The 15,483-nt window shown below is 43.4% G+C and overlaps 2 protein-coding genes and 1 long non-coding RNA gene across 5 annotated transcripts in view; 1 reads left to right on the top strand and 2 right to left on the bottom strand.

Annotated features, from left to right (window-relative positions):
- The window catches only part of gabrb2a (gamma-aminobutyric acid type A receptor subunit beta2a), a 33,248-nt gene extending 26,526 nt beyond the window's left edge, over window positions 1-6,722 (bottom strand). Inside the window, exons 1-3 of one of the 2 annotated variants that reach the window (XM_026191240.2) lie at window positions 6,541-6,722; window positions 6,304-6,404; window positions 5,790-5,857 (exon numbers count right to left, since the gene is read on the bottom strand). In XM_026191240.2, coding sequence (XP_026047025.1) covers window positions 5,790-5,857; window positions 6,304-6,404; window positions 6,541-6,614 — 243 coding nt within the window. In that variant the 5' untranslated portion in view covers window positions 6,615-6,722. The remainder of the gene's footprint in view (window positions 1-5,789; window positions 5,858-6,303; window positions 6,405-6,540) is intronic. The other variant, XM_026191241.2, reaches the window with a different exon arrangement.
- Window positions 6,723-6,856: 134 nt separating this feature from the next.
- On the bottom strand, window positions 6,857-15,441 carry gabra6a (gamma-aminobutyric acid type A receptor subunit alpha6a). 2 transcript variants are annotated; one of them, XM_026191291.2, is made up of 10 exons: window positions 15,252-15,441; window positions 15,066-15,172; window positions 14,888-14,955; window positions 14,273-14,493; window positions 14,059-14,141; window positions 13,816-13,959; window positions 12,691-12,843; window positions 12,358-12,608; window positions 9,803-10,047; window positions 6,857-7,825 (listed from the first exon to the last, which is right to left on the bottom strand). In XM_026191291.2, the coding sequence occupies exons 1-10, from the start codon at window positions 15,296-15,298 to the stop codon at window positions 7,807-7,809; spliced, it is 1,338 nt and encodes a 445-aa protein (XP_026047076.1). In that variant the 5' UTR covers window positions 15,299-15,441; the 3' UTR covers window positions 6,857-7,806. The 2 variants fall into 2 exon arrangements, with proteins under 2 accessions (XP_026047076.1, XP_026047084.1); XM_026191299.2 differs by lacking the exon at window positions 9,803-10,047.
- LOC113035699 (uncharacterized) lies at window positions 9,969-10,775 on the top strand. The gene is made up of 2 exons (XR_003274379.2): window positions 9,969-10,104; window positions 10,665-10,775. It is a non-coding gene; the product is annotated as an uncharacterized LOC113035699 (long non-coding RNA).
- Window positions 15,442-15,483: the final 42 nt, after the last annotated feature.

The following is a 15,483-nucleotide window of genomic DNA, read 5'->3' as shown; positions in this document are numbered from 1 at the left end:
AAAATCGTGGCATAATGTTTGCATTTCCATTTAAGTCACTAACTTCCTAGTGTTCAAAATATGCATACTTTTCCATATTTAACAATGTATGTTTTGCCAGATTTTACCTTTAGGTGTAGCATAAAGCTCGTGTGCCTCTTTACAGTACCTTAGGTTTAACAGTTTAAGTGACCATGGACTAAACATTAAGGCAGAAGAGCCGGCATGCATGTAAGAAAGCTGCAGGATTAAGTGTTGTTCTTGCGCTGTTGTAATTATACTGCTTACCATATTAATCTGTTACTGTGTGCGTCCACTCAGCATTACTAATGACAGTGTTCTGGATAACCTGGATTCTTCTCTTAAGCTTTTTTGGAAAGCTCAGCAGAGCAAAGGCAGAAAGAAGAATTGAAGCAGCAACACATGAAAAAAAGTCTTTCTTGTATTTAAATGGTAGAAAGGTGTGAATATATCTGAATGAAAATGTGCAAATTTAGGTAACTAGGTGGTTTTTTAAAAGCCATTCATCACGCAGAAGCTCGATCAGTTTTTAATCAGCTTAGATGATAAGCAGGGAGGGTTGTGGGTTCGAAGCTTCTGGTGATCTGGAGGTTTGGACCAGGCATGCTCTCCCTAGGTTAAGTGCTTGATCCTAAACTGACTCCAGGTGTGATGTGAACACCTGTCTGAGTCTCTGTGTTGATGGGATGGTGTTCAGAGTGTCCAGAGGCTTTGAACCAGCCACAACCAGGACTCCAGGTGTATAAGAAGTTAAGAAAATGGATGGAGAGAAATAGAAATTAAAAACAAAATGCTAAAACAAAGTCAAAACAACCTTCACCTGGAATATAAGTGATAGAAAAATCTCAAAAAAGTCTCATCAACAAAAAAAGAGGCCTTTTCCCCCTTGACTTCATTGGATCCACCATATAAAAAAAGAAGAAGAAAAAGAGGAAAAAGAAATGGCTGGGTTGTCATAGCAACACTGAGTAAAAATAACACAAGCTTATTTTCCACAAGCTGAAAATAAAATGGAACAGGATCAGTTTGGACAAACAAGATCAAAATGGTTGCTAATTCACAGACACACAAGCGAAGCTGCATCACACGGACGTGCTGCACGGCCGTTCCTGTCCCTCTGGTCATCGGCCGCCGTTATCTGACGGCCAGATCCCGTTACTCACGTAAAGAAACACACCAGTCGGGATAAAGATCTTAATAAAAAGCTACACTCACGCCCCACTAATTCCTCCATCCCAGAAGCCACCACAGCTGGTTTGTTTAAATCTTTTAATTCACAGCCAGCTAATTAACATTCAGAGAACAGTATTATAGTACAGGCAGTGCCTCTTAACAACCACAAACCTCAGGTATTTTACATGTAATTAACAACCGGGAAGGAAAAGAGGGGAAAAAAGAGGAGTGAAAATACTCATTTAACTTCCTCCCCATTCCTGCCTTGCATTGCACAGCTATGCTCAACATATGGATTGCATACTGAAGGCATTATTATGCAGCGCTGATGCATTGCTGAGACAACAGACTCGACTTGTATTTAATCAGCTGCACCGGCTGTGTGCAGAACACTTTTTAATGCACCGTAACCAGGGTTTGGGTTCCTGGATCTGTGGTTTCAGCGAAAAAACAAACAGCATTATGCAAATCAAACTTCAGCTGCTAAGTGAGGGAGATGAGTGATGGAGAGGACAGACAGACAGACATTGATAAACCGTGGAGTAGGGTTGGGGTTGGGGGTCACGGCCATGATATCATATCTGTGCCATATTTTGCACTAACCCCAGTGAGTCAGCACAGCCCACCCAGCAAAGATGTGTGGTCACACCTCGGACTCGGAGGACACTTTCCTCTCAAAATAGCACATTTGTAATGTCATGCAGGCGAGGCTGCTACCACAGCGCTGACTGACCTGCACATTTTTATGGCCCCACAACATGGCTGACCTTTGAGCCTGAGCAGGCCAGTGCTGCAGACCGCACAAGAATGTGCAAATATATATATATATATATACATACATGTATACTACTTCACAGCTGTGGCACAAACACATGTGAACAGGCACTGAAACAGCAAGAGGAGCAGCAAAACTACAATTCCCACAACCGCCATGGCTTTCATGTCAGAGCAAAAAATAAATAAATAAAATAAAACAAAAATGCCACAATGTCTTCAATCAGCCACCCCCCGTTCAAAATGCAGAGTTCATTCTCCACCAGAGGCGTTTTTAGCGTTAATTAGAGGAGCGAGCAGCTGTCTGCAACCCAGTGCTGCACACCACCATGAAAGCGGGCCTGCACACAAACAGCTGATTTCAAGATCACTTCGTACAGCCAGGGGTGCCACCGGGGGTGGGGGCATTGGCCACCCCGCAAAATTTGCTGCCCTCCCCTTCCTGTCCTATGTCGGTAATAATGTAATAAGGTTGCAGAAAAGCTGGTGCCAATCCCTGGAGAGGTAACAGTTCACACTCTTACACGATCTAATACTGAGAATTATTAAAGTGATGCCTGGGACTCCCAATCAGTCAATCAGTCAATCAATTAACACAGATTATTACCTTTTTTTGTATCTTTGTTGTCATATTTTTCAGGTAACCTATACTTGACAACAGCATAATAAAACTGGAAATTATGTTTTTGGTGTGCCACCCCAAATACTTTCAGTGGCCCCCATATGGCCACCCTTATGAAAACATCCTGGAGATGGCCCTGCATACAGCTGATTCCTCCATTTTCCTTCCCCTCCACAAACTGCATTCATTTGGAAACAGACATGACTTGGATGAAGTTGGATTTATCCCTAGAAAAGCTTCTTCAGAAATCATTCCCATCTGAATATATCTTTAGACTTTCAGTTTTGCTTTCAGAAAGTTAGCCTTTGCTCTGAGGGTAGCCTGCAGAACATTTTTTGATCTTGAAGATGGTGAAGGTGGACAGCACCTTCAAAATCAGCTTAACTATTACAAGTTTAACATCTCTGCATTCTTCATTTTAATTTTGATCACTTGCACAAATTACAAAAAATCAATTTTCTTCTAACTGCCAGCTTGGCATTACAGGCAGAAGAAAAAAAAACAGGCATCAAACAATGTCATGGACATTGTTTGATGCCTGTTTTTTTTTCCAGTGGCTATCTCTGATGACACTGTTTAGACAAGACTGCATGATGCACATTTGCAGTCATCTAATTTGCTCTGTTTTTAACCCCCTACCCTGCACCAAAGTCATAACAAACTTGTGGTTTGTAGCCAAACCTTGGACTACAAAGGTCCCATAGATTACTTTAAAATACAGCAGACCTCCAAAAGAGTGTGGGGAATTATGCACAAGCATGCAGAAAATTTCCATTTCATTAGGTGACTCTGCCACAAAAATCTTGGGTTTTGATACAAGTTTTAAGGTTGTATAATTTCAGTGGGGAAGCTGAAAATAACTGACAAGGAATACACACGTGTGCTAATACTAGATGTCAAAATGGAAAAAAGCGCCAGTGCGTTTAGGAAGGACACTCCTGATCTTCTGTGCTGGCACAAAGGTCTGCAGCAACTTTAGTTCAGCTCACACCATGTGTGCAGATATCATTAGAGGAGATACCGAAACTGATCACAGTAACCTTCACATCCCTCCCACCCCGCTCCTCGCCGCCTTCATCACCAGTTTCATCCTCGCTTCTCTCTCTCCTTGTTGTTTTCCCTCTCAGCACTTTAATCTTAAAAGCAAGCTGCCCCTGATGAGGAAGATCAAAGCAGCCCTGCACCAAGCACAGGTCACCAACTCCATCCTCGTGATCATGGCGCACGGTGATATTATTGATTTCTCCGAGATCAATCTTGTCAACTGCTGTTATCCTCTACTGCACCAAAGAGAAGCCGGACGTGAAGATAGAAGGAGGAGGAGGAGGAAATTCCAGCGTGTTATGTAAGTTGCAAGGAGGATTTTTCACAACGTAGCACAAGTCCACAAGAACTTAGACTTTTTTTTCCCTTTCTTTTTGTCTAAATTTGTCTGTCGTGTCAGAGGGACGCTTGTGCCGATTTGGCAGGGAGAGCTTTTCTGAGAAATGAGAGAGATGAATGCTCTCTCATAGCCACGGGGAGTTGCATGACGTCAGTCGCCATTCACTGTTTGCGCTCATTTTTGTGTTTTGTCACAGACACACACACACACACATGGATGTATGAAGCAGTGTTTTTTTCCAGATGAATGCCTGCATAGATGCCTAGTTCTTAAGTAAGATAACCCTTTGGAGCAAGGCAGAGGTAGATTACATGGCTGCTGAGTCTAGAGTCACATCCAGGGATCCAGTCAATGTGGTGGGAGGGAAGGATGGAGAAGGGAAAGAGGAAGGGAGTGAGAGGGAGGGAGAGAGACAAGGAGAGGCGGAAGCTGGTGAGGGGTTTCTATTTCAAATCTCCCCGGACCCCCAAGGCACTTCCGTTCTGGCAGCATCCTCCACCAAAATGAATCATTTCCATCAAAGGAGAAGCTCTGACCATTGAGTGCTTTTCCCCACCCAAAGCAAACTCACATCACTGTCGTATCTATCTGCTGAAAAAAAAGAAAGAAAGCCCACTCTGTCCGCTTTCAAACGACCGTCAGACACAGCGGCTTTAACGGGCTGCCAAATCAAAATCTGACAAGCAAAATGAACTAGACGTCAGCTCAGAAAAAAGGAAAAGAAAAAAGAAAAAGCTTCTGTTAATGATAGAAAACACACCTCCTTCCATTCCTGGTGGCAAACTTGTTTTTCACGCTCTTATATAACACATCTATTATGTTGCCCTGCAGAGAGGCTGCTTTAGAAATCATCTTTTCTCACACTCGGATTTCTTCAATATGGCCTTAATATTTTCATTACCCCCCACCCCCTCCTCCCATGAGCAAAACCACTAATTTTACAATGGAGGCAGACAGTATTTGATGCCCTACAGCTGCAGTGAAGTAGCTTAAACTGCTTGGCAGTGTCATGTGTGCTGCAGTGGTCCGTCTGTCTGTCAGTCACACGGATCAATAGGTGGTGCTCTTGCATGGGCTGCTTAAATCCCCCCCCACCCACCCATCTGCCCTATCTCCAAGTCGCAGAAGTTCTACATCTTTGTGCACCCCCGAACTAAAACACACACACACCCTCCTTCTTTTGTGTGTGTGTGATGGTGGTGGTGGTGGGGGGGGGGGGGGGGGGGGGGGGTTCTTTTCCACCGTCGTGTGATTATACATTTATTAATAACAAATTGCTGACGTCATCTGACAAATAGAGGGGAGATCGCTTGTGTAGAGGTTGATGATGAGATTGGCCGTTGAATTAAAAAGAGCGAAATTATGCGCATTTAGAGGAAAGGTGGTGTTCTAGGTCTCCTTCTTTTTTGCGTGTTTTGTGCGTGTGTGTGAGAGAGAGGCAACAAAATTACAGCACCGAGGCTTGACAACGTGAAGCAGTGACACGCACACAAACACACACACAGAAGCAGCTCTCTCCGTGCGCGCAGCCGGGGCTGTGCGTCCGAGTGCGCCAGTGAGTGTGTGTTTTGAATTCAAATGCAGCAACACACCAGAACTGCAAATGCGGAGACTGAGGAGAGGATGGCGATGATGTGTTTGGGGTAGTAGGAGGGGGGACGGAAGCCTTCACATTTTTTTTTATATCCCCCCCACCTCTAAATGTAATTAACGACCTGGCTCCATCACGTATACTGCCCCCATGATAAGTATAGCTCACTTCAGAGGATATAGCGGCCGTGCCAGGTACATTTGGCAACATGAAGCGGGCGGTAATGATAATAAAGATTCACCTACCATGTTGACTTCTGAGACCATGTCTATGCTGGCTATGTCTATATTCATCCCCACAGCAACCGGGGCACCTGTGAAGGAAGGAAGGGGGTGGTGAAAAAGGAGGCATTAACACGGGACATGAATTATTCTCACCATCATGTAAATTTTAACAAATTCGTGACGCCAGTGCAGGTTCCTCTCCGAACCCCGCACCTACAGAAGGCTTGTGCATCATCAGCCCGATCAAGAAAAAAAAACCCCTACACGCTTGATACACAGATGAGCTTAAATGGTGTTAATTTCATTTATTTAGCGGCGTAATCAAACATTGATGAGCGGTATCGATCACGTTAAAAGCCCCCCATCATCATATGAAATATATGCACATCATCTCTCTTGGGCTAATCGGAAAGGCCTATTTGACTGTGAAGGGATAATTATGTAAATGAAAGCAGATTTTGCGATTCATTAAACATGTATCGCACGTCAGGAGGGCGTGAAAACATGACATTCCCGTTTTCAATTTGCTCGTTACCTCCGAAATCTGGCCTCAACCGAATGTCGTATCCTTTCATCAGCCTGTCCACTGTTTCTTTTACCAGAGGCATATTGCTCGGATCTTTGATATCCTTGATGCTGCGGAGAAAAGGGTGGTGTAATGCAAGAAAAGAACCACATATTAAAAAAATAGCGCATTAATGTCACGCGCCAGGCACGCGTTCACAGAGCTAAAATCGCATGCAAGACACACAGACGAAAAAAACGAGATTACCTTTGAGCCCACACAAAAGTCACTAGTAAAGAAAAAGTCAAAATCCCAAAGTGGTTTTTCCTGATCCTCCCCATCGCAACAGTTTTTGAGGCGCCTTCGGGATGCGAGTGAGGGGAGCGCACATCCAACTTACTCCAGACAGTGCAGAGGAGCCAATGAGGGGCGCATGCGTGCAGCCAGCCCAAGATCAAAGAGTGGAGACTGATGATGGTGGATGAGCAGTTTCCATTGCAGAGAAAAATATTAAAGGGACAAGTGAATGTGCGTAATGAAGAAACAAGCGTTTGTGGCAGGAGTGAAAACACCGACAACCGCGTTCGTTTAGGCTGCTTTTATTCTTCGTGCTGATTACACGGCAGATGAGTTTGTCTATTTCCTGACAAGGTCGAAGAATGGAAAAAACTGCAGGGTTTAAAATGGTCAGATTAAGTTAAGAACAACTTTATTCCCTCTGTTTTCATCTTACCGGATATATTAAGTGGTGAAAAACAGAATCAATCCATCACATGTACACGAGCCTACCTTTACACAACTATCTTTTATGCATCGTACATACAAAAATAGGAAAAGAATACCACCATCACCCATGGGTATATATCGTACTCCTCCCTGCAGTGTTTCCAGAGGACCTGCTGTACTTCTGGAAATGCAAGGGGAGCACCAAAGCAGAAATGTGGGGTGGAAAACACAAGCCCACAAGTCTTCTTCTTCTTCTTCTTTTTCAGGTTTCAGTACATTTTTGAGCCTTCAAGGAGGGATGCAGCCTCCTCTAAATTGCCTTTGATGTTGTTGTAGTGGGAGCTGTGCTTCTGTAGAGGGCAGGCTTCTGAAAGTGTTGGTTCACTGTTGCATCACCACCAGTTAAAGCCATCATAGATTATATCATCCACATCTTTTTGATGTGTTTCTTGGTTTGTGCGTGTGTGTGGGCGTCATGCATACCGTGTGTGTGTGTGTGTGTGTCGTCAGCTTCGGTCCGGGGGTCTCAGAAGTTGTCATGTGTGCCTCGGTGGGGTTTTAAAGTGGCTGAGGCCCGTGAAAGGGCGGCTCTTCAGCTACTGATCAGAACACAAGTGGGCAGTGGTCATAGCCTGTGAAATGAATAGATGTGCAGCGGGAGAATAAATGAGTTTCTGATTCATTTCCTCTGTCAGATGAGAGCACAGTGAATGCTGAGAGCTCGTTCGCTGAGGCAGAGGAGGGTGAGGTGAAGCCGGCTGGATGCTGAAGGTCTCTCAGGCTGCACATGCCCTTTTCCAGGTCTTCTCAGTCTAGCTCCATAACCCTGCAACACCAGAATACAGCAGAGTGGAGGGGGGGGGGGTGAGCAGAGTGTACAGAAGCCTCTCTGTTTCCACATTCAGAGATGCTCTCTCTGCAGTATACTGCACAGCCAAAACTGTTACCATGCTCCCTGTCCTCTCCTTAAAAAAAAAGAAAAAGAAAAAAGTAGCAGACGAGAGACATGGCGAAAATATAAAGGGGGAGAGATGTGATGCAGCTGCTCTCATGCTCTCCATCTTGTCTCTCTCATTATTCTGCAGAACGTTATAAACAAAACAACCATAAAAATTCTCTGACAGGAACATGAGAAGCATGATGAGCAGATTTGCACTCCCCAGTGTTACATAACAGATCTCTCCCCCACCATCTCTCCTTCAGCCTCTCTCTGTCTTTTTGTACTGTACCTCTCTTTTTCCTTCTTGGACATGGAGCTTTGCGCTCTATAAGCGGCTCACTTATAGGTGGGAAAGTGAAGAAGAGAAGCTTGTTCGTGTGGTTGATGCACAAAGTAAACTTAGGTTTGTTGTCACTAACACAGCCACCCTCCCTCAGGTAAACCGTACTTAAAAGAAACCAGAGCGTGATGCTTACTTTCCTCTCAAGTTAGCTGAGAGTCCAGCCTGTTGTTGTATTGTAAATCTATGATGATGATGATAAAAGCCTCAGCGCTGGCATCAATGCAGCAGCAACGCCACCTAACATCATTCTCCTTTTCCTTTTTTTTTTCTTTTCCTTTTTCGCCTACAGCTCCCGGGGCTGTTTCAGCATTAGAAATTATTGATGTCTTTACTGCCTAGATGAGTGTTTGACAAAAACTGTGGGTAGTTATGGTTCCACTGAAACTATTATATTAGCAAGACAGGATTGTGGCTTTTTGAGACACGGACTAAGTATGCGTGTACACGTTTTTTTGTTTTTTTTGTTTACCGTAAGATGTTTTTAACTTCATCTGCAGAATACTGGATACCCTCCAGCTCTATATCAGCCATTTTCACTGCTTTCAGCATGACTCAGAAGGTAGGATTTAACCATTTACATTGAGATGTAAACAAGGAGAAATACATTTGAAAGGTTGTGTCTTTTTCATAAGGTTATCTTGTCTGGATAATCTTTACGAATATATTCAAAACAGCAAACCCACAGTCTACTTGTGCAGCGCTGCACCACTTTTATGTCCCCCGCTATGTTTAGATTGCTCCCCAGATCAGATGTCCTGTCCAAACCCTTTGGCATGTGTGAGTCTGTTAAGGTGCACTGTTGAAGTAAAATTTCATTTTGGGGTAGAGTGAGTGCAGATTGTGTCTTGTGGCTAAAACCCCTGCATTTTGAATCCTCTGTTAGCACAACGGCGCATGTTCTCCCTCAGACCTCTCAGGACATTGTGATCCAACCCTGTGAAAGCCCTGGCTGCGCTCTGTGGAGTCATCTGCTTAAAAACTCCTGTCGCTTGTAATTATCCACAAAATGAAGGTTAGAACTTGAATATTGAGCTCCATAAATAGCAGGAACGCTAGGAACGATGCAGGGCTGCTCAAGGAGACCATCTTGAAGGGGACTGTGGTCTAATTTAAATCAATGTCTTTTATTTATACCTGTTATTTTAAGCAGCGTGAAAAGGAAAGAAGAGAAACTCTTTGTTGAACTGGAAAATGTATTTATCATGTTAGGGCAAAAGCCAGTGGTGCCCATTTCCTCTCTGATGTACTGAAATAAAAGTGCAGCCTTTAGCAGATGTACTCAGATGTGTCTTAGTTTTGTGCTTAGTGGTGTCTGGACCAAAATGGAGCTCTCTAGCACAGATGAATAAGCTCATGCTTGGCATCCCGCATTTCGTTTCCACCTTGTTTTTTTCCACGAATTATTGATGATTACTTACCTTTTAAATGTCTGGACTTCTATACACTTTGCCTTTGCCCTATTAGACATAACAAATAGACAAAAATAGATGTACCAGTGTAATTAAGAACAGGATGTTTACCTGGGCTTCTCCATTGTGTCCTTGACCAGATAGATATACCAGTAAATTAAGTTGAAGAGAGCAAAGGAAAGGGGGAAGAGGATGCGGGCATACGCATCAATAGGGCTGGTGCCGGCCAGCTGTGGGATTTGGGGAATGGCTGAGCCCTGCTGGAGAAAAATGGGCAGATGGGGAATATCTCCTGGCTCACTGCGGCTCACTGAGTGGTTTCTCCTCTTCAGGCCTTCCCGGGGGCTGCTGTCCGACTGATGGGGGGAGTAGCAGGAATGATTTTGTGGAAAAGCGAAAAGAGGTAAAATGAGGTAAGTGTTGGTTTTGTGGTAATCACTGAAAGGGAGGGGGTGGATGTAAAAAAAAAAAAGAAAAAAAGAGAGATGGGGCAGATTTTTAACCTCCAAATTTATAAATGGGAACACATGCTAACATGTTAGTGTCGTGTATGCAAGGCTGCAAGCCGGGTTTGTTTCCACAGGAGCGTTCTCACCATGGCATGCATCTCTACATTTCTATAGGAAGCAGCAGGAAGTTTTGAGGATGCATATATGATGGCTGTGAGATCACACGGGGAGGGGTGCTGGAGCTGCTCTCTGTTCTCACACTGAAGCTATTTTTAAAGCGAGCATCTAACCATGAGATCTACACGTGAGGCAGGTCCCAGGAGGACACCGGGGTGGCTTACTGTATTAGCATAAAGCAGACAGTATATAGCTAGCCCAGAGATGAGAGTACACAACAGCCCATATTACTTTTTAATGCATGGTGTGCCCTAAGTGAGAAGAGCGAAAGAGGCAGGGGGACTACTTGGAAATGCATAGAAAAAGAGCCGTGTGTGTGACATAGTTTCTTTTTTCTGCTTCTGCAGCTGCTGACTGTCTCCTCGTCACTAACATCACTGCATCAACTAGAGACTCAGAGGCTCTGTACCTAAAGATTCGCCATTATTAGCGCTGTAAATACACTGCGGAAAAGATGATGTAACTGAGCATTGTGTTCCTATAAAAAAATTTTTTTAAGACAACACTTATCCAGTCAACTCATGAAACTGGCTATAAAGATGTAGCCTATAGGGTATACAAGTCTCCATGTTCATAACTGGAAACTCACTGCATCTTGGCAACATATCCCTCCTTAGTAACAAAATGACTAAGTGCATTCCCAGATATAGCCTTTAAAACATACAGTATACAGTTTTGCTTTATTGCTTTGCTGAAAAAATGGATTATCTCTTAAAAGATCAGGTTAATCTAAACTACATATTTAGAATTGCTCCATTACACCACTGTGAGACTTACACTACCTCTCAGCATTACGGTTACTCCGTAATGTCCATGGTTTTGAAAGAAAAGCAAATTGTTCTAATATAACAATTAATAACTGATGGAATTAGAACTATAAATCCTTGATTTAATGATTTTATTGGAATATCTATAAAAGCCTGTTTGTTCTGTTGACATTTTATGTTACCTGTTTTATGTTTATCCAATGTAAAGGTTGATTTATCACTAAAAAGAATTTTTCTCATTTACGATAACTCCACTGAGGACTGTCTGGACCTTGAGCCCCTGTGGAGTTGATTAGAGTCTCACAATCAAACTGAAAAAATAAATTTGGTCTTTTTCCAAGTGAATGAAGATTATACCACACAAGAAATTGTGCCCAAAAGAAAATTCACACAAAGGAGTGTACTACTCTCTTTCCAACCACTACAATCTGGCACTTTAATGAAGCTGCCAGTTGAGGACCTGTGAGGTGTTCGTTTCTCAGACTAAAGACTCGGCTGCTCAGATCTCCACTTCTCTTTTTTTTCAGGTTAGAAACTGCGATCCTGTTCTGTGTAGGAAGTAGTACACACCAGAGGTTTTATGTCAGGGTCCCACATGAATAGCCTTCATTTCTCACATCAAGAATAATGACTGTTCTACAAAAATGTGGGGTTTTTAAAACTACAGTGTAAGCACAGGGGCTGAATTCTCACACGCTCACTCACTAAATGTGTCGTCGCTTGTATTAGTGTGAGTGTAATGTTTTCAGCATTATAAACTTGCATTAGATGATGAAAGTGCCATTAGTGTCGCGATTGCTGGATATGCCACCCACATATGCATTAAAAATCATGATTAATAATTCCATTTATCAGTTTTTGTTATTTCTGATCGATTTAATGTAAAAAGTAGTTTTCTTTTAAAAGCAAGACATTTCTAATTGACCCCAAACATTTAAGCATTAGTGCTTGACAGTGACTTTTAAAACGCATCGAAATAGGTGGTTCAGATTCAGAAATGGCTTCTTTACATTCATCTTTCTTAACACTATCTGGTGACTGCATTACCCACAGTAAACCCCAGCCACACTGGCTCTTAACAGTAAATGTCGCTTGTAACCATTATCCCACAGAGCTGAGGAGCTGGCTAAAGAGGATTCATTCTGTTCTCACCCCAATGAAATTTGCTCATTTTTGAGTCATTTATCAGGCCCTCTGGTGGAAAGATCAGTAGGGTTCCCCTTTAAAGAAGTTATATACAGCTTTTCTACATTTTAATATGAAAACTGCTTACCGAAACTGTGTCATCATCATCGCTGCCGGTGGCCAGGACCTCAAGCTTCTCCTGTCTGGCTGCCTTCTTCTTCAGACGGTGGGCCTGCAAGGTGGCGAAGTAGTTCACTGCCGCAAATTCGACGAGAGCTGACGCCACAAAGGCAAAACACACAGCAATGAACCAATCCATTGCCGTGGCATAGGCTACTTTAGGTAGAGACTGGCGGGCACTGATGCTTAAGGTGGTCATGGTCAGCACTGTGGTGATGCCTGAAGGGCAGCAGAGTATTCATGAATCACACATGCAGAGGGAGATTAGATCAAACTGGGCATGAGGGAAGAGGGGGCATACCAGCAACTGTGCGTGCAGGAACAGACTCTTTGTTGATCCAAAAAGAGACTTGTGACAGTACGACAACCATGATAAGAGGGATGTAGGTCTGTATGAGGTAGTAGCCCAGCTTCCTCTGGAGGTGAAAATAGACCACCTGCACAGAGTAGTGACCTGCAAGATAAACAGCACGTGAGAAGACAGCGAGTGTGAGGGACAGAGCGTGGTCGCACAGAACAGATGCCCTTGCTTGCCCTTCAAAAGGGAATAGCAGCTGAAAGAACCAGTTGTTGATGCTGCCAGGACAGGAACAGGTTGCTAAGTCTAAGGGCTAAGGGAGCAAAAGAAAGAGGAGATAGGAAGAGAGGAGAGAAGACAGTGGGACAAAAAAAGGAAGGAAGGAAAGAGGAAGAGGGGGAAGGAGCCAGTGAGGTGGGGGCTGGCGGAGAGCATGCAGTGCCACTATGTGTTTGCTGCCCTGCTCTGTCTGAACACATGCATGCAGACATTCACAGACCGAAAACGTGCTGCATCATGCACGCTCACACACACTTATTTAGACGTCCTCTGTCTCACTCTGTGTTTCTTAAATGTGTATCATCGCTACATTTTGGAGCCTGCCTCATCCTTTTCTGCTCCATTCGAGGAATGTGCTGGATTCACAGCAGGGAGGCTTTCTCCTGGTAAAAAGAGAAAATGCACACACATAAAACTCACCCCCCACCCCGCCTGAGCATCCACTGGGGTTCTACATGGTTTTTAAGCGGTTTACTATTTATATTTTATTCCGGCACAGTTGATGTGGAGCACCCAGAATTTTGTTGTACATGTACAATGACAATAAAGGCCTATTCTATTCTATTCTATTCTATTCTATTCTATTCTATTCTATTAAGGTGCACAGTACGCATTAGGGCCTAACCACTTAAGCATCTTAGATGGTGGCTCAAGGAAGTCTTTGCTTTTATATATCGTCCTCCTGCGGGGAGTAATGGACACTAGTGCAGGGCTTGCAGACACTCATTTGACCCCTTTCTACTCAAACATTAATAAACACTTGTGGATCTTTTAATTATGCTTGTATATGTGGCTACGGCCATAATAGGCTGCTTATGAAAATAGATTTGTTTTTTTATTTTGCATTACCTGTGTTTGATTTGAATATCTCCCTGGACAAAGTCTGTCCGACAAGATCGTACTGCAGAAGACTCATTGACTCTTTGGGACAGTCGACGGAAGCTATTGGTCCCTTCCTCCAGGTAAATATAATTTCACTGCTGGTGTATGCATCTAAAACAGGAAGAAAATATCACATCAACATGCTCAAGGTTTGGTCATATTTATCAATCTGGATATTCCTGGATGCTAGCGTTGGTCTGAAATACTCACAGCTTCCAAACCGCAGAGGACAGGAGTGGCCGTCCATAGGGAAATCCATCAGGCTCATTGGACACTCTGCACTGATTGTGAGCCTGAAAGCAGGAGCTGGGATCAGTCTCTGATAAATGTTCTGATTTGGTCTTGTGTTTAGCAAAAATGATCTGCTCCAACAAACAAAAAAAAAAACAAAGAACAAAACTACACGTTCACTGTGAAAAATCACCTCATGGTGTAAAGGACAGTCCCGTTCTGCATGATGCGGAAGAGCTTGTTGGGTGTGGTCATGTTATGGGAAATGGACTTCTTGGAGTTTCTGAAGAAAGTGTCTGGCGTCCAGATTTTGTCCACCATGAGGTTATTCAGCCGCAGGATTTCAATGGGGCCCTCGAATTTCAGCCTCTCATCAACCCACATCTGGCGGAAAAACATGTCCATGGTGTACTCCTGAGGCACAAACGTAATATTGTTTTGATACAAAAAAAACCCACAACTACAATCCCAGATTCAAGAATGAAATTTCTATCTTCGTCCATTCATCAGCACGCACAAGACCGAGGTGACATTTCAATACAGAGTGAAAGGTGAGGGGAGACGATGAGGCAGTGATGGATGCCACTCATCCCGGATAATCATTAATCAATCCACTCAGCGATCCTCGCTCTCTGACATGTTGTCATATTGATTTAGAGGCCATCAATAACGGAGTTATAGGGCTGGTCAAACAGATTAAAGCTCATTAGATGGTCTCATGGCAGAGTGCCCATAAGGCTGGTCACTGAAGCACTATTATCTCCCACAGTCAGCACATACACACTTCCTGACAGAAGTACTATCTTACCATTTCAACATCTGAAACAGGTCCAAAGCTGGTGACAAAGATGTCTGTCTTCACCTCGGTGACACCGCCTGCAACATTATTTAACAAAAGCAAAATGTACCTAAGAGCACAAAAAGTGCTGTTGCATAATGTCTTTATCTCGAAGGAGCAAGGTATTAGGACATAAAGTTTAAATTACCCCCAGAACCGGGTCGCAGTCTGTTGTCATAACCATCTAGAAGTCTGTCCAGAATGCGAGTGATGTTGTCTGAGTATATCTTTTCATTTCCCCATACATTACCTAGACTGCAGAGAGAAAATCAAACCTTAAACTCGCACGATCACTGCTTTCTGCTCCACGTTTAACTCCACAGACAGGACTTACCTCATCCAGCAGATAAAAGCAGCTAAAGTTAATGAAGGGACGGCCATCCTAGGTTTTGAATCAGGTTTCACAAGTTCATAAAATTAAAAAAAAGAAAAAGAAAAAAGAGCCACTTCAGAGCAGGATTTCTGCTTATGTGTCGCTAAAGTTACCAGTAGGTATGCATATGGACGCAGGAAACAACGAGGCAGGGAGTGTAATCTAATTAACAGATTAGAAAATCCACTCCATT

Source organism: Astatotilapia calliptera, chromosome 2 (assembly GCF_964374335.1).
Source record: "Astatotilapia calliptera chromosome 2, fAstCal68.1, whole genome shotgun sequence".
Lineage (NCBI taxonomy): Eukaryota > Metazoa > Chordata > Actinopteri > Cichliformes > Cichlidae > Astatotilapia > Astatotilapia calliptera.
Note: the sequence above shows the minus strand (reverse complement) of the source record. Positions and strands in the feature narration are given on the sequence as shown.

Excerpts from the sequence above, each read along its gene's own strand:
- gabra6a (XM_026191291.2), bottom strand. The coding sequence starts at position 15,298 with ATGGCCGTCCCTTCATTAACTTTAGCTGCTTTTATCTGCTGGATGAG. Across the intron at positions 14,956-15,065 it reads ACTGCGACCCGGTTCTGGGG|GCGGTGTCACCGAGGTGAAG; the intron begins GTAATTTAAACT and ends ATAATGTTGCAG. Across the intron at positions 13,960-14,058 it reads TCCTCTGCGGTTTGGAAGCT|ATGCATACACCAGCAGTGAA; the intron begins GTGAGTATTTCA and ends TTCCTGTTTTAG.